The sequence below is a fragment of the Trachurus japonicus genome, chromosome 20, assembly GCF_045865225.1.
Source record: "Trachurus japonicus isolate A0001 chromosome 20, Traja_1.0".
In the NCBI taxonomy this organism is placed as follows: domain Eukaryota; kingdom Metazoa; phylum Chordata; class Actinopteri; order Carangiformes; family Carangidae; genus Trachurus; species Trachurus japonicus.
Window position 1 is genome coordinate 14,131,455 of NC_140926.1, and position 27,942 is coordinate 14,159,396.

Here is a 27,942-nt window from a genome sequence, read left to right on the forward strand (position 1 = left end):
CAGGTACATCATGGTGGGAGTTCCTGCATTCATACAGAGGCGAGATGCGGCCGGCTTCCCACCAACAGACGCCCACCACCACCACCAAACCCCACCACCGTGTACCCCACCCCTCTATCAAACCCTGTGATCTGGGAATAGTCAGATATTAATGAACTGCACAGGAGCGGCTCCCCTCCTTTCAAAGTGTGCTGATTGAAGTGGAGAAGAGAATTCCTGAGCCGAGCACCAGGGGGGTTCGAGCTGTGATCACTCTGCTATGAGTGTGTGAGACCCTCTGTGTGTGTGTGTGTGTGTGTGTGTGTCTGTGCAACTGGGTCCAGTCCGTCCACAACACAACACAACACAGCACAGCACAGCACAGCACAACACTGCACAGCTGCACTGGAGAGCCTGCAGGCCTCAATGGATGGGGGTCAATACAAACTCTGTGGGGACCAAAGCATACCAAATCAGGGGGAACAGAGCAGGAGGAAAGGGGGAGGGGGCGCACTTTCCTCCTTCTGGGACACCGTAGTTTAGAGGAAATTGAGTTTTTATGAGTTTTTTTTACTTATTACAAACACCTATGCGTGGCTTATTACGCGTCAATCCGGGATCTACTTTTTTTTTTTACCCCCAACCTGTGGGATGTGCTCTGCAAGTTGTGTGCAGGCCAGGGATCTGTAGTCTGGAGAAACCGCGGTGCAAATACCCAGCAGCTCTGAGGGTTTTGGGAGCCAGTCCCTATTGTTCAGATCCCTCCTCCTGCTTGGGAAGTGGGAGGACCCGAAAAGGCGTCGCAAAAGGGAGAATTGTTTGAGAGCTCAGTCATCCAAAAACGGCCTTTCAATGTGAGAACTTGGGGAGCCGAAGAGAAAATGTCGGTGGCATCGCAGTAAATTACTAAAAGCAGCGAGACTTTTAGAGGGAAAGAGAAGCTGAAAACTTGTATTTTTTTTTTTTTTTGCATTGGGGGACTAAACACTCACCGCGGAGGAGATCGGTGGGTTAAAGCGAGGTGTGAGCACCAAACAGAGCAGATTTGGTAAGTTTTTTTCTTACTCCTTCATGCGGTCCGTGTTGTGTTGTTGCCGTGTGTTACCTTCACTATCAGCATGTGTTTTATAAAATTATACACACATATCAGTTTGTGTGCCTATTTGCAGGTTGACACGAGTCTCCACCAACACTTTGTGTAACTTAATGTCTGAGAAAGCTGTGTTTTTTTTGGTGTTTGACTACTACTCTCAATACACGCTGGCGACTGCTCGGATAGCTACATTTGTTTTTGTTTTTGTTTTTTCACTACATTATCGCGCATAAACTTTGTTACAAACTATTTTGCACCACACGTCAGCTTTAATCGCACGGAAATGCGCGTTTTGATGGTCGGTTTTATTGTTACTTTTAGTTAAAAAAGTCAAAACTTCTTCTTTCGGGCTTAGCCTGTTGTTGATTGGACGGGAGCTCCGCGTCCCGTAGTTTTCCCCCAAACTCTCTCCTGACTTTTCTGCTTTTTTTAAAATCTGACATCTACGATACACGTATGTGGTTTAAGAGAAGGAGCCTCATGCGACGCAGCACACACACTCCCGGTTGTGTTTCTGCACACACGGGTGCGTTTTTTGGGTTAGAAAATGTGTTTGCGTTTTGCAGGCCGCAGCCTATAGAGTAGAGTAGAGCGGCTCCCATAGGGTAACAGAAAACAGACATGGAGAGCTCAGCCAGGTTTACCCCCATATAGGCTATTATCACCGTGTAGGCTACTGCAGCAGTGGTGGTAGCAGATGTAAAGGTGTCCCACAGGCAATAATGTTATATAAGAAGGAAAATATTCTTTTCTTTTTTTTTTGTTGGAATAGAAATCAGTGTCTTAATGATAATCACTATTAATTTACATCTGGTTTTTTACGTGTCAGCTGTTTAGGATCCATGTTAGGTTACATCCTGTGTTTTCACCACCACCCTGGCCTGTGCATGGTTTACTGATGCAATGACATGGAGCAAACCATAACAATGCTACCTGAGTGCATTTCTACACTACAGTATAGACCACCCCCTCCTCCTCCTCCTCACCCTTTCAAAACTAAAGTCCTGTTGTCAGAATAACCCAATTAAAGCCTCCAATAAAGTGACAGCTGCTCGGTGCAGCCGTGCAGGAATGCTGCTGCTGCTGCTGCTGCTGCTGCATCCTGCCTCCCTGACAGCAGACCACTCTCTCATATCATCCCTCTCTCTCATTCAGGTCTGATTTAATGAGAAAATGTTTGTCTTAATCCCCGGGGCTGCTAATGAGTGTTGGCCAGGGTGTCACTCACCGTAGGGGCCCGGTTGGAAGAGACTGGAGGAAAGTATACGGGGCAAGGAGGGAGGGAGGGGGTTGCAATAGTACATGGACATGGAGAAGGAGGGCTGCTGCAGGAGGAACAGCCGCGGGGGCTCAAGTTTCCAACCCCAGGTGTCGTTTTGTTGTTTGGATTACATTTAGCCTCCGCTGCCTCGCATGGAGGAACCGCGGCGATTCAGTGACAGACATGGCATCAGACAAGAGGGGCCGATTGTTCCCTCTGAATCAATGTCACTTGGATTAAAAGTCGAAAGGAATGACCGAGCCTCCTCCAATTAGGCGCACGGCTAATAAGGGAATTAATTGGTCTCAGTCAAAGGAGCCTCTTGTTGGGGTTTGTTGTTGTTGTTGATCATCTCTGGCAGTCGGGTGGATCAAAGTTGAACTAATTGATTCCAGTCTGATTATCTGCCTGTTTCTCACACTGCTTTTGGCCTTTTGAGGCCTCGTGTGGTGAGAGGAGAAGCACAATTGTGGGAGATCATCATCGGTTTTTACAGAAAACTGTACTTGACAGAAAAATATACAGTGAGCTCCCATTCAGAGCAGCCTATATGATTTTTCTTTTTAAATCCTACAGTCACACACACTTCATGTCCATTTATACTCATTATAACACCACAACTTTATTAATGTGGGATATGGAAATGCCAAGACATTACGTTATTGCCTGGAAGTACAGAGGTGGAACTGTTTATAGGCTGTTAATCCAAAACTGAAACATCAGACATGTTGTTGAATCAGCAGAAATTTAATCTACCCTTTTTTTTTTCTTTAAAAGTGATTTTCCCCGCCTCGAGTCCCTCGTAGCCTCACAGATACATGACAGAAAACAGGAATATCATTTGTTTTGGACCAAACAATCACTCTTTTTCACTCTGTTTGGACTTTTCTTAGACTAAAACTGTGATCATCAGACTAAGTGACAGTAAAGTAGAGCGAATACATGACCCCAGAGACACGTCAGGTCCCTATAGCAGTTTAATAATATGACTATTTCTTTACAGGCTGTTGTGTTGGATGAAACATGCTCAGACTGATGCGTCTGTAACCTAAAGGCCTAAAGGTTCAGGGAGGGAAAACTAACTTGGTCCCAGTGTCTGCTGTGATTGTTACCAGGTAGAGCTCTTCAGTGAAGTCTGAACTTGATATGACACGTGATTGATCTTGGTTTCCTGCCCAAGTGGAGACAAACGCTGATAGTTTCCCACCTGAATCTGGGGGATAGTTTTTCATCCGTCCTATAGGAGCCCAGTTTTCATGTGTGTTCTGCCTTGTAAAGAAAAGTTACTGTGTGGATTTAGGTTTGCAGCCAACAGCAATAGAGTTTCAGATCTCAGATGTAACTCTGCCACATTTTAGCATGATGTAAGATACAAGTGGAAAGATTGGATTGAACTTATTTAACTTATTTGACTCTTTCCTTGCTCAGCCTGTCATGTCTCTACCTCGCACTGCAAATCAAAGTCTTGAGATGAAGATGGATTTCCTGATGCTGTATGAGATTAAAAAACAACCAGTGAGAGCTAATACTGCTGCTGCTGCTGCTTCAGCTTCAGTCTCGGGTTTGTCGGCCAGAAATTCCCAAAGTTTTGAATGTGGTGCTGGAAAGCGGCATTGTTATTGTAGAGGGTGTAGCATTGGTGTAAATTGACAAAGGAGGAAAAAAAATCCTTCCTGAGGGCACGCTTTCATCTCTATGACAGCGGGTACACTCATGCAGCCATAACAGCCTGCAGGCACAATCTGTGGGCCTTTACTGCATGTGTGTGTGTGTGTGTAGGCAGGGTTTTGTGCGTGTGAGTGACAGTTCCTGTCCAATCAGGATTATCTCTTTGCACTGGAATGCATTGCTCGTCATCTTGGTCCTCAATTGGCCTCACCTGCATGGTCATTTAGAGATTAGTAAAAGGAAAAGAGTTTGTCTGTGTGTGTGTGTGAGAGGGAGGGGAAGGGAGGGGAGGGGTAGTTTACACTTCAAACTAATTTCAGCAGAAGTTTTCTAGATTATTGTACTTTTTATAAACTTGCAAAAGACGCACTCATCGCCAAATAAGGCCGTCTCATTTCCCGGAGTGGGACATTATTGGCCTGTTGACATCCAGTGCATTAGTCCTCCGCCGCTGACAGATTGGAGGCTCAGGCGCTGCGTCCTCTACGCCCCCGGGAGGGTTTCTGTGTCCAGTCAGACATCGGAGAACCAGAGAGGGACACCTGGGCCGGCAGGTGGCCGGGGTCCAGGCCCCTCCCCTGGGGCTGCATACCTCTCTCCTCCTGATCCTTCCCTGTCAGCCAGGACCACAGAGCGAGAGAGGAATGTGAGGTTAAAAAAAAAAAGAAAAAATAAGGGGAATAGTGAAGGAGAAAGTTCTGACAGAGAGTTGGAGAGGCTAATTATTTTTTAGGCTTCAATTAAAATGCCCAGTCCGGAGCTTATATGCGTATCATGACTATAATCAGGCTTTCAGGCATTGTCTTAACTGCCTAATAGTGATAATCCACGGTTTTAACGCTGCTGATTTGATTTGCTCGACTACTTAAAGTCAAAGTTAAGAGGCTCTTGATTGGATAATGAAGTTACCCAAACCGTGCCCTCACACACACTCTCTCCCTCTCCCTCTCACACAAACGCAAACACAAACACACACACACACAGACGCATTGTGAGTGTGGTGTGAGTGCTGTTAGATCATTGATCAACTCCAGACTCTGGTAAGAAAGCCGAGTGTGTGTGTGTGTGTGTCTGTGTGTGTGTAGACAAATAGCCCTGTGTGTGCAAAGCAGATATTTGGACAAAGATTAGAGGGGTGTTATTACGAGCCAAAAGAAACCCAGACACTCCAGTAGATCATTCACACACACACACGCGCACACACACACACACACACACACACTGAGGTGCACTCAGACTGCGACTGCTCAGTTTAAGCCTCCATCGGTCACTTTCTCCTCCTGTTTCTGGCCCCGTCACACGCAGGTCGGTCGTTGTGCACAGACCAACAAACCGAATAACACCTCGTACATCTCCATCCTTTTCAAATACCACGATATTAATAGTGTTGTGTGCCGTGTTCCTGTCTCAAGCATGTGTGAACAGAACAATAAAAGCACCACAAAGACAAAAAAAAAAAAAAAAACGTCAAGGAAGGAATCTGGGTCGTGTTCCAGGGCTTTAACCAATAATCAGATTTAAAGTGTTGCCCCAGAGAGAAAAAAGTCATCATTGAAGAATGTCAAACTGGCAGGAGAAGACATGATTCAACAGAATAAATCACCGGGCACCAGATTAGTTAGTTAGCGGGCCCCTAAGGTTATCGCAGATGGAATTTTCCACTGACAGTGCTGCTCTCTGTCTGCTGTCCAAATCGCATGTGTGTGAAGTTTTTATTTAATGACATTTCGGATCTCTCTCTCCCTCTCCCTATGGGTAACGCACATCCGTGGCTGTGAGTGACAGGACAAATGGTAGCTCTGCTTTACCACATCTTTTCTCTCTGGATCTCTCTCTCTCTCACACACACACACACACACACACACACACACACACACACATCCTGCTTCTGAAACTGAGAGCTCTCTCTCTCTTTGAAACAACGAGCCTCCTCCTCCAGCTGTTTCTCCTCTTAAGAAACTCTTACAGACGCAGCCGCTTTCACTTTACAACCGTGGAGCGAGAGCAGTCAGAAGTCAAAAGTCGCTTGCACCATCTCCAACACAGTCGACGACGCCCTGCGCCTTTTTGCTCGCTGCTCAATTTCCTGCCTCTTCTCCGTTTTCTAATTCCTCCTTCCATATCTGTTTTTCCTATAACTTTTTCTCCTCCAGTCGTTTCATATAACTTTACAGCCTTTCTCCATTCCCTCATTCCTCTTTCCATCCCTCCCCCCCCTCTGTCCGTCCTCCCTCTCTGCCTTATCTCAATTTCCTAATGCCTCCTCATATCTGTTTTTCATATAATATTTCACTCGCTCTGCTTTTTCTCTTTCTTCCTTCATCTCCCACTGAGAGTTGTAGGGCCAGGCAGCCCTCTCTCCCTCTCTCCCTCTTTTTTCCCTCCTGGTTCCTGCTGAATAATGGGGAGAAATTGCTCTTGATTTATAATTGGTTCCATTCACTCTGATGCATGAGCTGCCAAAGGAGTCGGGGGCCCCTTTCACCCACTCACATCCCTCCTCCCCCTCCTCCTCCCTCCCTCCGTCTCCTCCTGCCCCCCCTCCCCTCCCTACGATGCAGGAACACACAAGGAGCAACAGGCTGCAGATATGTAAAGCTATGAAAGTCTGTATTAGCATGCATGAATGCCGGAGCAGTGTATGTAGTTTATCTTTTCGGGGACGGGGGATAAGTGGTAGCCTGTTTTTTTGCATGTTGACATTTGGTGTTGGAAAAACTTCCTGAGGTCTGCATATTTATGTGCCTCTGTGAGTATACTTTTACCATGTAATCGGAGTTTGTGTGATTGCTTGCTTATGTGTCATCGTGTGTGTGTGTGTGTGTGTGTGTGTGTGTGTGTGCAGGGAAAGAATGGCTGTGGCTAAATGAAATATGTAACTGCATGCGTGTGTGTGTGTGTTTGTGTGATGAGTACTGTGAAATCCTGGGTATTAGTTAGTTTTCCCAGTAGAGGATGGCAACGATTATAGAGTGTGTGAGATTCAGAGTCTCTGTGCTCAGTTAGAGCTTCCTAGATAACAACCACATGTATGTATGTAAGTATGTGTATGGTATATAATGTGTGTGTGTCTGACCAGCGATAACCTTTATATTTTATTGTCTAACAAACTGTTAAGAACAACTCAGAGCAAGAAACGGGGTAATTTGCTTGTTTGTATGATTAAATGTCATAAATAACTAATCTATATGTAAGAATAAATAATGTATACAAGCTGTCTTTGATAGACTTGGAGTATATAGATCAATTTTGTTTATTATATTATAGTTTATCTATTTGCGAACTAGCTAGCCCATAGTTAGTTAGCTATTTTACCTTGCTGTCCATTTCTTAAATCACGATGGCTTCTACTTCTCCATCTTTTTGTAACTTCATCCTTTCTCCTGTTTGACTGATCTACCCTCTTTACATCTTTAACCCCTTAACTCTATCCTCTCATTCCTTCTAACCATCCATATTTCTTTATTTTTTACATTCCTTCCTTCCTTCCTTCATTATTGCCACCCATCCTTCCTTTCCTTCTCTATATACATTTTTCTTCTTCAACTTTCATTATCCATCCATCCATCCATCCATCCATCCATCCATCCATCCATCCATCCATCCATCCATCCATCCATCCATCCATCCATCCATCCATCCATCCATCCATCCATCCATCCATCCACCCACCATGTGATGTCATCTCTGGCCCAGCAGTCGTGATGATCCCGTCCCGTTCCCATGGCCCTGGTGGTGCACGCTGGCATCCCACACCAGGCGGAGGAATGTGGGTGTGTGTGTGTGTTCGCTGTGGCACCGTAATTAGCTCTCCGTGGTTAATTCAGCTTCGTTATCTAAATTATGCAAATGCGGCGGTGCCTAATTGATTAGAACGCCCCCCTCTTTTCCATTGCAGGCCTGTCCAGAACCCTCTCGTTAATCCCCGAGACGCTCTGTAGCTCGTTAGTGTCGGTTCAGGGGGGGCTGAGGAGGGGTTGGACGGGCATATAGCTCGTTAATACTTTGTGAAGCGTGCGCATATGTGTGTGTGTGTGTGAGAGAGAGAGGGAAAGTATTATGAAGGAGGTGGGGGTAAATTCTCAACCTCGTTAGAGATGCTTAGATGCTTTTGATGTGCAGTTTTATGGCATGAGAACGAGTGATGTCTCAAGTGGGAGATTTGGACCGGCCCCCTCTCCACCTGTTGGGCAGACTCCTCATGCCAAGATAAGAGCCAGAAGGTTCTGCTCTCGTCCCACGGAAAGCCCGTCTGTGGGGAGCGGACACATGGATGGGAATAGATTTGGGATTTGTTCTCTGCCAAGTTTTTGCTTGTTAAAGTTTGTATGAGAATCTCTGCTTCGTTTTGCATCATCAGCTCTGGACAACAGTGTCCTCTGTTCAGCTTTTATCCTCTCTTCATCTTTCAAACAAGCAACCGCTCACTGATAACTAATAATCAACTAATAGCTGTACCAATTACAAGGCCCACACAACAGAATAGGACTAATGTGTGACTATTAAAATATAGAACTGGAAGAATGTCTTAATTAAACACAATTAAAAAACTTTTTGATAGCTTTATTTTCCTGCTTTTCCAGTTTTACTTTGTAGATTGAATTGAAAAGATAAGTTGATCAACAGAAAATGAATTTACTACTTTGATCTCTGTTCCAGTTCATCTCATATGAATATTGACTTTTAATTTTATGCATTTTCCCCCATAATGTGTTCTTAAATAGAAGTGAATGGGTAGTTGGATAATCAAAACATTTCAATCTGTCTCCTTTAGATGTGGGAAACTGTGAGGAACAAGTTTTACTATTTTTTTTTCTTCTTCTAAATATATGAACCAGGAAAAAAAGATGAACTTGTTAATCAATAAAGCAAATAGTCATTAGTTGCAGCCCTTGATTGAACAAGTTGCTGCTGTGTTGTTTCACTTGATGGTCCGGTGGTAAACCGGGTGTGTTCTCGGGTGTTTGTTGTCGAGCCACAGTCTCCACAGTCTGGACCCTCCTCGTCCTCCGGCACTCGGCACTCGGCACTCGGCACACAGACCCCGGGCCAGACCGAGAGGCCGGCGAACAGATTGACAGAGTGCGGGGAAAATATGTTGGGACATTCAGCGACGCTCTCACACACACGCTCTCTCAAACACACCCTCTCATTGACGAGGCCCTGCTCTCTCCTCCTGCTCGCCTGCCAGTTGACATCCTCTCTATTAATTTGAGTCGCCGTTCTGCTTTCTCAGTCAACCCCCCCCGCAAAACCCCCCTCCTCCTCTTCAACTGCCTCCATAAACCCCCTTCACCCATCTCACATCAATCCATAAAGGCAAGGAACCCCCTACTACCTCCCCCTCCTCCTCTCTGCCTCCCCAAACTCTCCACACACTACTCCCAAACCTCTTGGTCATTGAGCCCCCCCCCCCCTCAACCCCCCCTCAACTCCCCCCCTCCTCCCTCTTCTTCTTCTTTGGTCATTGAGCAGGGCCCATCAGCTCTTCCCCGGGCCCTTCAGAGTAGCGTCTCCCCTTTCTCCCGGGGTCCACGGGGTCTTTGTCCGTGCACCGGCTCACTGCTTTACAATGACTCTCCACTCTATTAAGGTGCGTTCTGCCTGTTAACGTCGCCAGGGGCAACCGGCCTCCCGCATGGCAGCTATGCAGCGTGGCATTGTGGGGCGGCGGGCCCGAGCTGGGGCAGTTGAACCCCCGGCACTCCTCACACTTGACACCGCATGTGTTTATCTAAAGGGGGGGTGGGTGGGGAGGGGGGGCTTTGTGGTGTTTGGAGAACCTAGATGGAGGGAGGGAGGGAGGGGGGGTGAGGGTGTAAAAAGACGTAAAACTGGGGGAGGAGGAGGGCAAGAGGGTGAGTTTGGGGAGGTGATAAATATTCAACAGCTCAGCTCCTCAGAAGGAGTTACTGCCCTGCTCTGCTCCCCCCCACAGCCCCCCCCACCTCCCCCTCCAGTGTGTCCTCCTCTCCGTGCCAGAAAGCAGATGGAATGTGAGCGCTCGGGGAGGAGGCTCCAGTCGGGTTTTATCCAATTAGCAGGGTTGTCAAAATGAATTTATCCACGGAGGCAGGGGGACAATGGGACTGGCAGCGGCCCGGGAGAACAGGGGCCCCGGTGTCTTTACTTAGCACGCTCACAATGGACTTCTGTCAAGTGACTCTCTACCACAACGACATATAAGGCACTCGCATACTTATACACTCTCAGGATGCATGCCTGCACACCGCCACCACCAAAAAACCCCTCCAAAAAACACAACCCTGCCTTCTCCCTGTGTCCTCTCTCTCTGGGGCAACATGTAAACCGCAGACGTCGCACATGAATGCACCGACAGGCACCTGCATACGTTCAGAGCCGGGGTCTTTTGAGCCGAGTCCAAGTCAAGTCGCAGGTCATTCAAAACAAGTCCAAGTCAAGTCTTAAGTCCTTAAGGGGGGAGGTGCAAGTCAAGGCTTCACAAGAGAAACACAAGTCAAGATGCTCTCAGGTCTCGGCTGCAGCCTCTAGAGTGTTTTCCTGTGTTAATAGGGAAGCTCCTGTGTAGGCTATATAACACCTCAGATCTATTACCAGTGCTCTCTTAGTCTTTTTTCCTTCCCTCCATCCTGTTTTTCTCACTGCAGGCGGGCAGCTATTGCAGTGGCACAATAACTTAAGTTAACAACCTGCAGTTAGCGAAGAAATATAACTCATAGTGGAAACAGTGGTTTTTCAAATGAGAGGCCAAAGCTCTGGGATGATGAATGTCACCCAAGTCGGTGCTGAACGTCTCATCAGTTCTTGGGGGAAACACACCATCACACTTAGTTTCCAATTGACATCAAAATGATAGATTTCAACACACAGCCCCACCTGTAGTCATCATTCCCACTTTTTAAAAATTATTATTCCAGCATTTTATCTTCTTTTTTTTATTATTAATCTTTCTCGCCCACTTGCTTTCTAGTCAACCCTTCTGGGAGTCGTGTCTCATGTAAGCTGAGTCTCGCTGCTGCTGCTGCTGCTGCAGTCAAGTCTTTTGCGCCGGGGCTGGCAGATTTTTTAAAAAGTTCACACAGTTCTCAATGCACTGTCACTGAAGTATGTTTTAATACCACAGGGCTGAGTGATTGCCACACATTTGCCTTTTCGTTCCTGGTAAAGAACAACACATACACACACACACACACACACATTCTCCTGGTTCTTAATTTAGTGGAGCTGTCTGTGTGTGCGCTCTGGTTTTTATCAGCCTCGCTTGTGCGTAGGAGGCTCTCTCTCTCTCTCTGTCTCTGTCTCTGTCTGTGACTTCTCTGGGAAGGAGTGATGGAAAAAGTTGGACGTAGATGTCAGGCCAGCTTTTCATCTTGTTGCAGGGTATCTGCTAAGCAAACACAGGAGCCAGCTGACTAATGAATCAGACAGACAGACGGGCTCAGAGGAGTAAAGAAAGGAGGGACGCGTTTGTTGGATTTCTTATGTATTTCCACAGAAAATGTTACTAAAATACCCCATGCCGCTGCTCCAACAGTTAAAAAAATAGCTTTGTGTCGTATTCAGATTCAGCCTAGACATCGACAATTACAGTGGAAGCAGGCAGTTTTCTGAAATGCTGCTTGTACCATGTGAATATGACATCAACTGGTCTTTTGTGTCTATTTCTGCAGGGACGCAGCTTTTTGGGAACTGATGATGTACGAGTTTCTCATGCCGCTCTCACCACAGAGCTTTGTTTGTGCCTCTCTCTCTCTGCTTTTTTATTTTGAAGAGTATAAGAGGCAGTAATTGGACAGGTAGAAAGCCTCGGGGGGCTGTGGCAGCGTGTCCCACTGTGCGCGGTGGTTTATGGTTAGTGACTCTCACAGTGGGGACAGGTGCTTCATACAGATGTATGTGTCTTTTATGGGCAGCTGTCCCAGGTTGTGTCCATACGGCAACCGGCCACAGAAGCCACAGGCCTTCAGCTATGCTTGCTGTTTGTTTACCGAGTCAGCCCACTACTGATGGGCCACTCTGACTGGACCAGTGTGTAAATGAAACTGTACATGTATGTTGGGCTGCTGCAGCGGAGGGTTATTTACATTACAGGAAATACTGAACATGCTGGCCACTATATTCTAGGCCACAGTTTTCAGTTCAAATCACATCTTGGCTGAATATAGGCTCAATAGAAAGATACTGAATGTAAAATAACAGAAAAATCCCACATTTGAAAACGACTATAATCAATATGTCTGTAAATAATCAATAACTTTACTGCTTGTATGTTTCTCACTTGCTTCACTGGCAGCATTTAATCCAATTTAAAGTCATTGTTACTGTTTTTGGACCCTTGCATTAAATTAATGCAACAACACAGTACACTGTCTGCCCAGTACTTAATGACTAGATTGTAAACATTGGAGCTTTTGGCTGCGTAACAGACTGAAATCTATCTCAGGAGTTGGTGGAGAACAAAACAGAGCTAAAAGAAGAATAAATATTGGACTTGTGTTTACCAGGTGACCAGACACAAGGCTCCAAATGAGTTATTACTGTATGTTGTGCCATGTACAGATGTGTAATCTCTATTTAAACAACTTGATTAATTGACTAATCATTACGGCCTTTAAAATAGATTACACACATTCAAAAAAAATGAAATTAAAATCTAGTTAATGCGTGGCCCATTGTGTCAGTGGGCATAGTCAACGGCTTCTTTTCCATCAGCATGCTGCTTTGCTCATTTTCGGCCGACGTGCCAGGCAGCTAAACTGCTGCCATTAGATGATGAAGGTGCGCCGTAAGAGTTTCCATTCTCTTACTGTCCTGCTTTGGCCCCAAGTTGAGTGTGTGTAGTGTAGTCCCCCCAGTCCCCGGCCTTCATTAATCACTGCCTTGCCATAATAAGATCAGGACAAATATGTATGAGAAAGCTGGTGTGTGTGCTACTTCCATTTATACTGTAGCCATGCTGGACAGTTTGTGCCCTGCGCATGTTTAGCGACATGTATGTATATGAGAGAGAGAGAGAGAAGGAGAAAGAGAGATTCAGTTGTGCAGGACCACCCTCCTCATTCTGACGGGAAGTTGTTAGTTTAACCTGACAGGAAAGAATTCGGGAAACTTGGCAGCCAGCGACAAGGGAGAGAGAAAAGCTCCCCTCTCTACATTAACTGTTAATAGACTGACCATAACCGAGGGCTTCTCCATTTTCCTCCAGATGCAAACTGCACCCAAGTATAAAAAAGCCCACCTCCTCCATCTCATACACGCTGCTGTGATATATATATATATTCCCCCCTGTTGCCCCTCCTCTCCATCCTGCCTCTCATTAGTTGTTCTTTGTCCGGGCTCTTGAATGCAGCCTGTGTGTGTTTTTCCCTCCCTCCTCCCTCCTCCTCCTCCTCCTCCTGGACCATCTACCTGTATCGGTTACACCTGAGCGGGAAGGTGGAAGGGGTCGGGTTACGGCCCGCAGAATGAGGGTGCCCCTTTGATGAATGGAGGCTGGATGGGTGCGGGTGCAGGCGGAGGAGGAGGAGATGGGGTCAGCAGCAGTGAGATGGGGGCTGACAGAAAAGAAAAGCTTTATTTGTGTCTGGAGTTTGGCTGCTGAGGGCGCACCGCCTCACCTGCAGGGTTGTGTTTCCCTTAATAGCTGCCTGTTTGTGTGTCTGTGTCTGTGTGTGTGTATGAGAGTAAGATAGAAGCAGAGTGGAGCGGGTTTTATGTGTGAACCCAAGATTGAGTGTTTACAAGGATGATGCAAGTTTCCGAATTGAATTGTGGCGACTTTGTTTTCTGTGTGTGAGTGTTTGTTTCAGGCTGATGCTGTTTGTTTGAAGTGAACCAGGTCTGTAAATGAATCTCTAACCTTCTCCTCTGTGTGTGTGTGTTTGTGTTTGCGTGTTTCAGGGGGTAGTGTATGGAAGATGTCTGGAAAGCGAGACTGGACTCCGTGGATGAAAAAGAGAAGGGCTCCAGTGTTGTGCGCTCTGGGTGCAGTACTGCTTTGCTGCCTGCAGAGCGGCGCCTCCGTCTCTGGTGAGTTGACAAAATTAGGTGCTGAATAATCATAATTAAAAAGGGGAAAACAAAAAAGTGTCTGTTTGTTTTCACTGAGCTCATTACAAGCTCTCTCCTGCTGCATTCGTTTTTCCAAACACCTGGTGCAGGATAAACAAAATACTCACAAGGAGGGAGGTGTTTTAATGTGCAAAGGCAGCTGCAACAGCAGTTTGTTATGATCTGAGGAAGCAGGTAGCTTATATTGAGCTGAAAAACTGAAAAAGAAAAGAATATATAGCTGCACTGTTAATCATATTATTGATTGATTGATTGAAATGTTTATTTTGAATATATTATTAAAAACAACAATAAGACAAAACATTTAAACATGAGATAGAATTTCATATTCGAAAAGGAGTGAGAAGAAGTAAAACTTATAGACTCCCACCCCCTCTCCTTAAATAATGAATAACTACCTAAACCTGTTACAAAAACATGAATATAATTTACATATACACCTAATACATAATTTATACATACATATACCTACACAAACACATATCCAAATAAACATGCATACATCAGTACCCACATACGCATATTAAGTGAGTAATGAATTGAAAGACAATTGGTAACAGTTTTCCTGATCAATTAGTGTAATTTTTAAGCAGCATTAATGTATCTTGGCACTGAACTGTTATAATTCTCTATGTTTGTTGCTTGTGCATTGTTATAATTTTAAATTGGTAAGACAGAACAAGATATTTTCAGATTTTTATTTGCAGATAATCTGCAGATTAATTGTTCAAAACAAAAGTTTAAGCTTCTGACCACTGTCTATACATTTTCTCCTCAGATGAGGTTCCTGTTTTCAATGAGGAGCCCATGTCCGTGGTGCAGAAGCTGGGCGGCAGCGTGAGCCTCCGCTGCAGCGCCCGGCCGACCTCGGCCAACATCAGCTGGCGCCTCAACGGCCAGGAGCTGGTGGACGGGGACCTGGGGGTGGTGCTGGGCCCCGGCAGCCTCTTCATCCCCACGCTGTCCAACCTGACGCTGGGGAGATACCAGTGCGTGGTCGGCACCGCCGCTGGAGCGCTGGCGAGCGTGCCTGCTAACGTCACCGCTGCCAGTGAGTAGCCAACCACCCACACACACACAAAGCTGCGACAAGTAAACACAAACACATGAAGCCCCCGCTGGCCCCTTTTCTGGTTTGTCAGAGCATCCAAAGAACGCCTTTGACTTAGTTTTCTTCAAGTAAAACAAAAACAGTGCAGGGGTGGTATTTGTTTGCCTCCAGTCTTCACCAACACGACTCTGTAAACCTCGTAGTTTTCCACTGCTTGTGGCAGGTCTGAGTCCGGGTCCAGCTGCAGTTTTTGTCCTCACGGTGGGAAACTGTCGCACATCGATTAGAGACAGAGTCGGACAGTATTTATTCAGCGTAGTTGGACAACAGCTGCTGCTTAAAGAAGTATCTTATTGATCTAATGGAGTTAAAGTGAGTTATTCTCCGTGCTGACGTTTTTAGTGCTTCGCCGGTCTGAGTGTGTGGCGTTATATTTGATATGCATCATGGGACTGAGAGGGGGGCCCAAGGCTGTGTAACCCGAGCCGGAGGAATGGAAGGGACCCAGGGGCCTGGGGGGCCAGTCGGAGCAGTGAGAGGGGACCAGAGACCCCCCCCACCCCAGACCCTCTCCACCTCCACCTCCACTGGCCCCTCTTCTCCCCAAAACACCACATTCCTCTCCACAGGGCGCGACAGCAGGGCTTGCCAGAAATTATGGCCCCGTAATTGGGTAGAGGGCTGAGGGGAGATAAGGGCAGTGTGTGTGTGCGTGTGTGTGTGTGTGTGTGTGTGTGTGTGAGGATGGACCGAGGATATTATGCGTGTATGCCTGACTAAAACTCCCCATTCGTTCAGCAACAGGCACTTTTTAACTGTATTGTTTTACACGTAGAGATGTGAGCAGCTGGAGTCTCAGGCCAGTTGAGACAAGATCTCGACACAAGAAGAGACGTGATGTCACACACTCTCTCCCTCCAGCCCTCCAATAACCTACACACACACACACACACACACACACACACACACACTCGCATTTCTCTTCCTTCACACATTTTTCACTCCTCACCCTGTCACTTTCTCTCCCCTTCCCTCCTTTCATTAACTTCCACTTTCCCTCCTCTTTTGTCATCTTCACCTCACGCTATTATTTTTCCTCTCTTTCTCTGCCGAGTGATATTTTGTCAAGCTGTGATTATGAGAGAACGTGTAACACATGTACAAAAAACAAAAAGAGAAGAGAAAAAAAAAGCATTAAAGGTTATTGATAGCTCCAATAGTGGATGGATCATGTTGAGATAACCACATGTGGAGCCAGACTGGTCGCCCCGCCCCCCCGCCTTAAAAAACTTCTCTAATTTAATAACGGTCTCTCCTCGGCCACCCCCAAACCGCCTAAGGAATTGCTCCATGGGGAGTGTGTACGTGCCTGCCTTTCCATGTGAGCCCTCTTTAGTTGTGCGCACATGTTTTCTGTGATGGGGATAGGTTGATTCCAGACCCTCCGCGCCATCCGACTCTGAAGAATCTGCGCTCTTTTGGCAAAAGTTAAAAGACTCGCTCGCTCGCTCGCTTGGATTCTTGTGCAGACAATCACCCTCCCTCTTTTTTAGCAGCAGAAAACATAAGACATGTATCTGCACAACGTGAACGAACAACACATTGCACAAACATGTTTTAATTCAGACACACACACACACACACACGCACACATGCAGGCCTCCTACTGCTACACATAAAGATGATGAATGCGCTGTGTCTCTAGAAATATTTAAGTCGGCCTTGCCAAACAGCCCTGGTGCGGGAGGTCTGCTTCACTTTATGAATACCATCAATCCTCCATCCCTGCAGGATACACACACACACACACACGCACACATGCACATACATATATGCATGCACACCTGAGAGGCACACATGCGGGGTTGTTCCTGTGAAGAATGCGGGGCAGTAGAGTTGGAGAGCGGTGGAGGGTATGGGGTGTGGGGGGGGGTTAAAAGGTGTAACTGGAGGAATTTGGGAGAAGACGGGAGAAGGAGGAAGGTGGGATGGGTAGATATGAAGGGGGGAAGAGGGAGTGGGGGGGTAGAGGAGGCCGAGTGGCTGTAAAAACAGCACCTGATTGATTTAGCAAATGGAGCGCCACACGGTCTCTCTTGCAGGCTTTTTTCCCCCCCTCTAACACACACATACACCACTTAGCCTGACATGTCCTGGCTGGGATTCTCATTTTTCAGAATAAGAGCTGAAGCAGAGTCAGAGGATGGAGTAGTGAGTGTGTGTGTGTGTGTGTGTGTGTGTGGGTTTGCATAGACCCTGATTACCCCTTTTTCTGCCATTAACCCCCTCCCCTCCACCCTCCACCCTCTTCTCTCTCCAGACACAGCGACAGATCCAACATGCATGGTGAATAAATCAGTCGCCTGCAGTGAAGATGTTTGTTTAGTGCTTTGAGTAAATCACTGTGAAGTCCCTATCAGTAGATACCACGGCCTTAACTAAACTTTGCTTATCAAATTACAGCTGTATACAGAGACTCATCAGCTGACTGTACTGTATATAACAGCAGCTTGGTCCTTTTTTTTTTTTTTTTGCCCGAGTGTGTGTCTGCTCCAAGAAAAACACACCAGTTATAGCACCTCTGGAAAGAATGGAGAGAGGCTGTGTTTGTTAAGAATAAATCAGCGAGGCTGGTAGATGTTTAATTACGTTCCTGGAGAGGTTTTATTTATCTTTCATTTCACTGCTGGACTCCTGCATGACAAATTTCTCCAGTTTTTACTTTCTTTTTTTCCCTCCTCCCCTCTACTGCTCTCTCGCTCTTTTTTTTTTTTCTTTTCTCATTTTAGTTTCCTTCTGCTTCAAATCTATAAAACTCCAGCAACTCCCCCGCTAAGATTTTTTATGGCTTTTTGTCTTTTTCTTTCAGCCTCTTAAGAGCTTTTTTTTTTTTTTTTGCCGTTTCCTCCCCAAAAACCCAAACTGGATATCTTTCTTTGAAACCCTATAGGATGGACACCTCTCACCTTTGACCCGGTGGCCAGGCCTCTGAGCCGCTCAGGCAGGGGGTTTAGGGGGCCAGAGGTCGGATGAGTGTCTGTGCCGTGCAGACTGTGTGTCTGTGGGACACAGTTGCAGCACATGGCCCCAGTAATCGCACTCCTCCATTTCCCCAAAGAATCCGAACCGGCTCCAGTCCAAGTATAATGTCGGACAGGATTAACGACACCCACTCGTATGTTACAGACACCACCTCAAGGCTTTGGAGTCTTAAGAGACGGATGAATGAATAAAACAGAAAAAAAACTGGCCTTTTTTTAGTTTTGTCCTTTTTAGTACGATCATGTTAAGACAGGCAACGGGAAAGAAAAGACTAAATGGAGGAAGAAGAGGTTTTTACTTACTTACTTTCATAGACAGAGTTGCAGGAACATGGTTGTGATACAGTGGGACCCATGACATGGACACAACACAGTTATTACAGAGTTTATTATTTCTCAGATCACTGTGGTTTTCTTCTCCTACAGCTGAGGACTGACTGTATATACACACGCAGATAGATGTGATTTACACAATGTGTCGGGATGATGAAAGAAGCCGAACTGTGCTGCGGGCGACAACACTGACTGTTTCTCGTTTGCCTGTGTGTTTTTTTCTTTCTTTCTTTCAGAGCTGCGAGACTTCGAGCCGGACGACCAGCAGGAGATCGAGGTGGACGAAGGCAACACTGCGGTTATTGAATGTCACGTCCCGGAGAGCCAGCCCAAGGCCCAGGTCCGCTACAGTGTCAAACAGGAGTGGCTGGAAACATCCAAAGGTACTGACTCCTACTCCTTCATTTCATCAGGATCTCCCTCTCTCTCTCTACTTCCCTCTTGATTCCCATACTATCTTCATAATTTACCGGAATGCTATAATCCTGTTATCAGCCCCATTATAAACCTGGTGATAAGGGTATTATCTCGAGAATGTTGAAACATGGGAATCCAGCTGTTTATTTTACAAACTATTTACTTCTAAGTTGCCTGGAAGAGAAGAAAAGCTGCGGTGGTTTGTGTCTGGTATGCTGATGATGCCTGGAAGCTCTAGGTACTGATATCTGCAGCTTATCTGTCAGGAAATGAATCCCACTTTCACAAGCACTCACCCAACTGTTCTCTGGTCAGACTCCACGGCGCCGCCACGTGGGCCTCCGTCGACACTGCGGGCGTTCACTGGAATGGCACACGGGACTCATGTTACACTCGGCGTTTCACAATGTGGAATTGATTTTTCTGCGGTTCCTCTTTGTCCCTGTGTTTTCATACATGTACTTCATCCAATATCCCTGCGTCAGAGTTTTAAAACTAAGTCTGTAGCCTTTTGTAGACGTTTGACATTAAGCTGCAGGATTACCAGTCATGCACATAGCGTCGACCGTGAACCGTCTCTACACCGAACCACATTTGCCCTTCACTGTCTTTTAAAACCTATTGTGTGTTTTGCTGTGCAACTGTGGCATACGTGGCTTTTATAATGTAGAGGTTGCACGGACCACACAAACTAGGAGACTGTTTTGTTGATACTTTTAGTTTTTGAAAACTGATTTTTTAAATCTTTCACATTTCTTCTACTTTTAATCCTTATAGTTTGCCTTTTTAGTTTTATTTTGTGAGTAATTTTAAGAAACTTTTCGGCTTGTATGTCCTGATAGCTGAATGGTAAAAGGTGCAAACTTCATAACCTCCCACTAACTTTCTTTTGCTCATATCTCTCTCCTCTTATTTCTGTCTGCCTTTAAATGCTGTGCTTTCAAATTAAAGGACAAACACCATAAAATAATCTTTAAACCTTTTGCATCTTTGTCTTTAACCCATTAGCAGCTGTAACTGCCCCTACAGAAGCTGCATTGGGTCATAAAGTGATTCATTTATGGGTTTGTCGAGGCCACTCTTTTTTAACATCTGTTTTTCTTTCTCCTTCCTGCAGGGAACTACCTCATCATGCCGTCAGGGAACTTGCAGATAGCCAACGCCACGCAGGACGACGAGGGGCCGTACAAGTGTGCTGCCTACAACCCCGTCACTCAGGAGGTCAAAACGTCCACCTCTGCTGACCGCCTGCGCATACGCCGTGAGTCACCTTCAGACAGAATAGCCACATTTTTTTTCTCTTTTTTTCATCGTTGGCACGTTTTGCTCTAATTAAAAACATTTGAAAGATGTGTAAAAAGAAGTCAAGGGTCGTCCTGAAATATTCACTGTTCATTTAATTTAAAAAACCACAGGAGAAAATAATGAGGGCGTTATTAGAGCCTGTACTGTTACAGCAGCAACATGTGGTGCACATGTGTCTCACACTCACACCGGTTTGTGCGACTTTTATCATCTGATCTTGCCAGGACACATTTAGTCACAGGTGATGATGATGTGCACAAGTACTAGAGCTTTTTACAGCTTCAAAGCAAAGATGAAAAGTGCTTAAACTCTCTGCTCTGGACCTAATCTCAGCCACAACAGGTGTGCAAGCGATTTCAAGAAACTGAGATTAGTGGGAAATGTGTTTTTTCTTTCTTTCTTGTTTTGAATCAGTGTTTTGACCGATTTCCATCTTTTTCCAGGCTCGACATCAGAAGCAGCTCGTATCATTTACCCGCCGGCGTCTCGGTCCATCATGGTGACCAAAGGGCAGCGGTTGGTGCTGGAGTGCGTCGCCAGTGGCATCCCGACCCCTCAGGTCACGTGGGCCAAAGATGGACAGGACCTACGTTTCCATAACAACACCCGATTCCTGCTCAGCAACCTGCTGATCGATGCGGTGGGCGAGAGCGACTCGGGGACTTACATCTGCCGGGCGGACAACGGCATCAGCTCGGCCGGCTCGGCAACGGTGCTCTACGACGTGCAAGTGTTCGGTAAGTAAACCAGATCTGTTTTAGCACGTTGTGTTTACTTTACTACCTTTTTTTTTACAAACTAATTTCACACATTCCTGTAACGGCTTTTCATAGTTTCTTCATTCGACTCTGCCAGCAATGTTTTTTTTATGGGCAGAGTTTTGACTGTGTTATGGATTTAATAATTAGACTGACTCCTGTTTGGCGGACAGAGAAGACAGGGCACCGTATGTGTGCGCGCACTCATGTGTGTGAGAAGCGTGGAGGCCTGGGCTGTGTTGTGTTAGAGAGAGCTGGTGCAGACAGAGCCCTCTTTTCTGCAGCAGAGCTTGATTGACTGTGTCTCGGTTATGGATGACTGTTTTTACAGTGATTTTCTCCCTGTGTGTACGTGTTTGTGTATTTGTGTGCGTGTGTGTGTGTTGCGGGCTTGTTTCTCCGCAGCTGGCTCTAATTAAAGTCAAGAGAGCTGCTGTAGCTGTAATGAGCTCTGTCTTTCCCTGATTCATAAGCAGCCAACCATCAACTAGCTGGCTCAGCCTGCCTGGCTCTGTATAGCCCTGTCTTTGTCATACAGCCTCCACTTACACATGTGCACGGTTGCATGAGCACGAGTTTACTCAGACACACACTTTCTTACACATGTGACATCGTTGGAGTTGAAATGTTTACTCCATAGAGAGTTTATTGACAACTATTATGATTATGAGGTGATTGTTTAAATCATTTAACAAGCAAAAGAACCAAACATTAAGTCGTAATTATTTGAATTTCTCAGTTTTTCTAATTGTAATTTGAATGTTTTAAGGCGGGGGTCTCAAACTCAAATGAGCTGGGGGCCACTACTGGCACTGTCATCTCAGTGGGGGGCCACTTCAGCATTCGAGACGAGTATAAAAAAAATCACAAATATTTCTGAAAACGGTTTATTTTCAAATATTGTATGATAATTAGGGCTGTCAAACGATTAAAATTTTTAATCGCGATTAATCTCAAAATTTCCTGAGTTGATCGCATCTTTTTCTTCTCTTTCTTTTTCACCAGCAAGATGAATGGAAAGCATAAGAAACATCCAGCTTTCCATGCTTTCCAAATACCATTTTCATGGTATTTAAAAATCAGCTGTCAGAGAGAGAGAGCAGCCTCGTTTGGTGACAACAAGTTCTCTAGTGTAGGAACATGAGGAGAAAAAACATATGCATATGTTTTCTGTAACATTATAAGACGCGCATTTAAAAAAAAAAAGTGCCGTTAAAACGCGTTAACTTTGACAGCCTGACTTTTTACGTCAAGACGCGGGCCGGATGTAGGGGGGCCGCGGGCCGGATGTGGCCCCCGGGCCGGGAGTTTGAGTCCCCTGTTTTAAGGTTTTAGACCAAAACAAATAATTTGAAGATGTAAACTTTGGTCCAGGCTTCACACTTCCTGTTGTTTCTGCCTCTGACTCTCTGGTTTCTCCTCTTGTCTCCTGCAGAGCCTCCTCAGGTGACGGTGGAGCTGCAGCAGCAGGAGGTCGTGTACGGAGAAACCGTCCGCTTCACGTGCCAGACCCGCGGTAAGCCCGCTCCGTCGGTGATGTGGCTGCACAACGCCCGGCCCCTCGCCCAGTCTCCTCGTCACCGGCCCACCTCCCGGTCGCTGCGTATCTCCAACGTGGGCCCCCAGGACGACGGGCTGTACCAGTGCATGGCTGAGAACGGGGTGGGCAGCTCGCAGGCCTCCGCTCGCCTTATCACAGTATCAGCCGGTAAGTCGCATAGTTAACTGATTTTTATCAGAGATTTAATTCAATTTCTTTTTTATTTCCCCCAGGCTTTAGATGTAATAAAATCTGTCTTTACAGGGATTTCACCCAGGGGGAAGTTACCCTCCATCTACCGGCCCCTCAGCCCAGACAAGGTCCTCAGAGAGCAGCCGCCTGTGAGGCCTGGAGCTGGAGGCGCCATGTTGCCTCTGGATTGCTCCGAGCTGCCGGGGCAGATCCTTCCCGCAGACGCGCCCATCATCCTCAGTCAGCCACGCACGGGCAAGGCCGACTACTATGAACTCACCTGGAGGCCGCGGCATGAGCGAGGAGTGCCCGTTCTGGAGTACATGATCAAATACAGAAAGGTACAGCAGGGAGATTTTACAGAAACTGAGTTAAACGACTTAGTAGCTACTTCATATTAAACCCTGTACATTTTCCTGGTTAGTAACTCAGCCCTCTCTGTCTCTCTCTGTCTCTCTCTGTGTGTCAGGTGGGAGACCCTCCACCAGACTGGACCTCCAGCAGCATCTCAGGCTCTCTGCATAAGCTGACTCTGGCCAAACTGCAGCCAGACAGCCTGTATGAGGTGGAGATGGCTGCCAAGAACTGTGCAGGTTTGGGACAGCCTGCGATGATGACCTTCAGGACCGGCAAAGGTACGACACTGTCTCATCAGTCCTATTTCTCATAGTTTGATATTTGGTTTAATTAAAACTTCAGTTGTTTATTTTTTATATGATATTTTGGTAACACTTTATAATAAGTACACACTAAGCATCAAATACTGAATCCATCATTTATAACACATGTATGTAGTTTATAAACTAGTCTATAAACTACATACTAATGAGTATTCATGTGTTATAAATGAAGAATTCAGTATTTATTAATGCTTAACTAATGCTTAATAGTGTGTACTTATTATAAAGTGTTACCAATATTTTTTTTCTACCTTGACAGTGCATTAATTTACTTATGATGTTTTTCAAATAACCATATAATTAATTATTGATAGATTAAAAATAAATTGATGCTACACAACAGCTGTTGTTGATATACTGCAGCTTATTCCACCGTGCCACAGAAAAAAAGTCATTGTTGTGCAGAAACTATTTAAAACACTCCCTCTACTACTCATGGAAACCAAAATTATGTATACTCCTTTTAAACATGGCTTGTTTTGTTTCTTCTTCCCACAGGTCGAACTCGTAATCAAATCGATCCACCGAAAACTCCAGCGGTTCCTTCACCGAGCCTCTCGCGTAAGTTTCCTCCTCCAGCTCCTCTGCTCCTGTGGCAGTTTCTCTCCATATTAACAACACTGACAATATCATATCATTCCCTTCTTCTGCTGTGAAAACTAAAACTACATGTTGATTTTTAACACGAGACTAACCGCCGCTTGACATTCCCCTTTGGACTAACATGGTCGTTTCTCAATTTCTCTCTCCTCTGTCACTGAAGGATGATCTCTCAGTAAGTTGGATGTGATGCGTCTTTGTTGTAATTACAGATTGATGTCTGTGAGTTTATATCTGTTGTTGTTTTTGTCCTCCGTCTGACACCGCTCCTCCTCCTCCTCCTCCTCCTCCTGCAGCTCCCGAGGCCCCTGACAAGCCCACAGTCTCCACGGCAACGGAGACGTCGGCGTACGTGACTTGGATTCCTCGTGGTAACCGCGGCTTCCCCATCCAGTCGTTTCGGGTGGAGTACAAGAAGGTGAAGAAGGCCGGAGAGGACTGGGTGACGGCCGTGGAGAACATCCCGCCGTCGCGCCTCTCGGTGGAGATCACGGGCCTGGAGAAAGGTCGGCCATCTTTACGTGCAACTTTTAAACAGTGTTATGTTATTATTATTCGACACAGCGGAGGTAGCAGGATGTCGACTCATATAAGCATATAATCACAAGGATGATGTCCTGCGTAATTACATTCCCACGGCCCGTAAATTCATCAGGATAATGAGTGTTGTTGCAGTCATTTCAGTAATTGCTGCCATCAATCAAAACTATAGCTGAATTTCAATCAGCATCACTTTGAAAAAGAAAACACAAAGTAATGAGAAAACAAACATCATCCGTCAGCTGACAAAGCCGCCGAGCTGCGGCCCCCCAGAGACAGATTAGTGATGATTATCTGTCTCCCTGTAGGTACGTCTTACAAGTTTCGTGTGGTGGCGGTGAATGTGATCGGCTCCAGTCCGCCCAGCGCCCCCTCGAAGGCTTACACCGTGGTGGGTGGGAGGACCCATGAGCGCCCCGTTGATGGACCTTACATCACCTACAACGAAGCCATCAACGAGACAACTATTATCCTGAAATGGACGGTGAGTTACCAGAAGAAAAAGGCTTTTTAAAAAAAAAAAAAAATCTGTTTTAGATTCTTATTACACAAATACACATACTAAAACAATGAAAAAGTGAGTTTTGCATAATATGTCCCCTTTAAAGAATCTGTTTTAGATTCTTATTTAAAGTTCAGAGTGAATGTAACATGATTTATTCCCCTCTCGACAGTACACTCCCGTAAACAACACGCCCATCTACGGCTTCTACATCTACTACCGGCCGACCGACAGCGATAATGACAGTGATTATAAGAAGGATGTGGTGGAGGGAGACAGATACTGGCACTCAATCACTGACCTGCAGCCGGAGACCGCCTACGACATCAAGATGCAGAGCTTCAACGAGAAGGGAGAGAGCGAATTCGGCAATGTGGTGATCCTTGAAACGAAAGGTGAGGTCTATTTTGGAGGAGGCTTAGCAGATTTAAATGTAAAAGTGGGACGAAGGCAAGGCAAGGCAATTTTATTTGTATAGCCCGTTTTTACAAACAGCTTGTCTCAAAGGGCTTTACATGGCATCGTAACAACATCCTCTGTCCTTAGACCCTCACATCGACTGAGGAAAAACTCCATGGAAGAGTCAGAGCATCGTTTATTTGAGCTGTTTTGTTAAGCTTTTATTCTGCTTTTATTCTCTCAGCTCGTCCTAATCACCAGAGGCCTTCTCCATCTCAAACCCCAGATGCTGGGTTGGAGCTTCCCACCGGACTGGTGCCTCGGCCTGGCGACCTCCCCTACCTCATAGTTGGTATAGTCCTGGGAACCTTCGTCTTCATCATCGTCGCCTTCATCCCTTTCTGCCTCTGGAGGGCCTGGGCCAAGCAGAGTGAGTACTCCTCGCCTCTTCTCACATCTTTGCATTTGTGTTTTTTTTTTTTTTTAATCCTCACCTCTACATCTGACTCATTCTCTGTTTATTATGATTATTTCAGAGCAAACCTCCGACTTGTGTTTCCCCGCTGTGGCCACGCCCGTGTCCTCGTGCCAGTACACCATGGTTCCCCTTCAGGGGCTCGCGCTGGTTGGCCACTGTCCGCTCGACGCCCACATGACGGCTCCACATGGCATCTACCCTGCGAATGGAGAATACACTCCGAATGGAAAACCGCACCACCCGACGCACTGTCTGCCAGGGCTGCAGCAGGTAAAGAGACGTTTATCCAGGATGTTAACAAGCTGAAAGTTGAAATTAGCGTTGAATGTGTGATATTTACACTTTTCTGCTTTGCAGGATGAAGTGGATTGTGATATGGAGTGTGACAGTTTGTTGCCACAGACGGTGTCAAATGGACAACTGCCTCTCTACCACTACACATGGTTAGTTCACATGCACAAACTCATATAGTTTGTAATGTGACATATAAACTAATAAACAATAATAATCATAAGTTGTAGCCCTGATATTAAGTGTTTTTTCTTTCTCCCTCCTCTTCCTCAGTGGCTCAGGTCATCATGAACAGACCTGCTGTTCTCCTGATGACTCCACTCTCCAGCTCCTCAACTCTTCCCATCATCAGCACTTCGGCCCGCAGGAGGCTGGAGGTGACGGCGGCTTCTGTGGTGGAGATGAAGTGGAGGAGGAGGACGTCAGTCAAAGTACGAGGGTTTTCTTTCCTTTAATTATTTGTTTTACTTCCAAAGATCTAGGTCTTACCTTTACTTGTGATTAAATGAAATACATTTTTTAGCCAATACATATGGTTTTTCAAATAGTATCCAACAAAATCAGCCTTCTTGTTTTCTGACCGGTCGTCTTTTCCCTCTTTCTTTCTGCAGAGCCGACGTCTTTCACTCTTTTATCTCTAGAAGACGAAGGCATTTTCACCACATCTTCATCTGCAGCCACGACACCGCAGTCCCAAGACACGACGATACAGGAAGTGAACATCCTCCCGAATGAAGCGTCGCCCGAGGACGAAAGGAGAGACAACACAACAGATGCATAAGAGAGACTGTTAAACAAACAGAAGAAAATAAGAGAAAATATTTATTTTTGTATCACAGATATTTATATATTTATGCTTTTGTACATATTATACTGTATATAAGGTTATTTTCATATTGAAAAAAAAAAAAAGACTCTTTATTCATACAACCCCTCTCTCACTATGTCTCGGACAAAGGGAGTACCATGTTGTGAAGCTGAACTCCGTTTCCCGAGGAGGGAAATAAGTTTGAGACGTTATTCCTCACGTGAAGACGATCAGGGGCTTCCTTCAGTTCAGCACTTCATGTCTAGACCCTCCTCACTCCTCACGTCATTCCTTTGTAGACCTCCATCCTAAACGTTTGGACCTTAGGTACTTAGCTTTACGTACAACAGAAACAAAGGGACCATTTGAACCAGTCTGATGCTGTAATTATGAGGTGCTTCTTCGCTGTTGCTTTATCACGTTTTCCAGATACAACCGTCCGTCTGTCGATTTGTATAGCAGTAACACAAATGTATTATGCATTGCTCATCATTAACAAACTATTAACAAGTGTATGCAACATAAATCATTCTGTTTCAGTAGTGTACAAGAGATTATATATTGTATAGTTATTTATTTTTTTTGATTTTATGCTATTTTTTTAAATCACTGAATGGGAGAGATTCTGGAAAAAAAAAATCTTTTAACTCAGTCATTGATAAGCTGAACTTTATACTGCAACCACTTCTGTTTACTCATTTGCTGGTTACCAAATGACAGTCAGGTGAGGGCGCTGTGACAGGTGTGTCAGTATTATTCTTCCCTCACAGGTCGGTGCATTAAGTATTAGTCTTTTCCAGAGACATCTGCAATCAATATGAAGGAGATCCTGAATCTACACTCCCCTTTTCAAGTATAGCCGTTTTGTGGTTGCACATGCTGGAGCACAATTGCATGTAAATAAAAGCTTATGAAATTGATCAGTGTGTTTTTTTTTTTTTCATCTTGGGAGA

The 27,942-nt window shown here is 45.6% G+C and overlaps 1 protein-coding gene across 2 annotated transcripts; it reads left to right on the top strand.

The window, feature by feature from the left end:
• The first annotated feature begins 781 nt into the window (after positions 1 to 781).
• boc (BOC cell adhesion associated, oncogene regulated) lies at positions 782 to 27,909 on the top strand. 2 transcript variants are annotated; one of them, XM_085763119.1, is made up of 18 exons: positions 782 to 1,027; positions 13,884 to 14,012; positions 14,833 to 15,105; positions 18,716 to 18,862; positions 20,014 to 20,157; positions 20,645 to 20,938; positions 22,395 to 22,667; positions 22,764 to 23,032; positions 23,161 to 23,326; positions 23,870 to 23,932; positions 24,268 to 24,477; positions 24,820 to 24,995; positions 25,186 to 25,408; positions 25,657 to 25,842; positions 25,949 to 26,160; positions 26,248 to 26,333; positions 26,455 to 26,612; positions 26,793 to 27,909. In XM_085763119.1, exons 2-18 carry the CDS (start codon positions 13,901 to 13,903, stop codon positions 26,960 to 26,962), a joined length of 3,162 nt encoding a protein of 1,053 aa, XP_085619245.1. In that variant the 5' UTR covers positions 782 to 1,027; positions 13,884 to 13,900; the 3' UTR covers positions 26,963 to 27,909. The 2 variants fall into 2 exon arrangements, with proteins under 2 accessions (XP_085619245.1, XP_085619244.1); XM_085763118.1 differs by lacking the exon at positions 782 to 1,027 and adding an exon at positions 6,726 to 6,750.
• The last annotated feature ends 33 nt before the right edge of the window (positions 27,910 to 27,942 follow it).

Bases quoted from the DNA above. Each gene is read 5' to 3' on its own strand.
- boc (XM_085763118.1), top strand. The intron at 14,013-14,832 runs GTGAGTTGACAA...TTTTCTCCTCAG, and splicing joins GAGCGGCGCCTCCGTCTCTG to ATGAGGTTCCTGTTTTCAAT. The intron at 25,843-25,948 runs GTGAGTACTCCT...TGATTATTTCAG, and splicing joins GAGGGCCTGGGCCAAGCAGA to AGCAAACCTCCGACTTGTGT.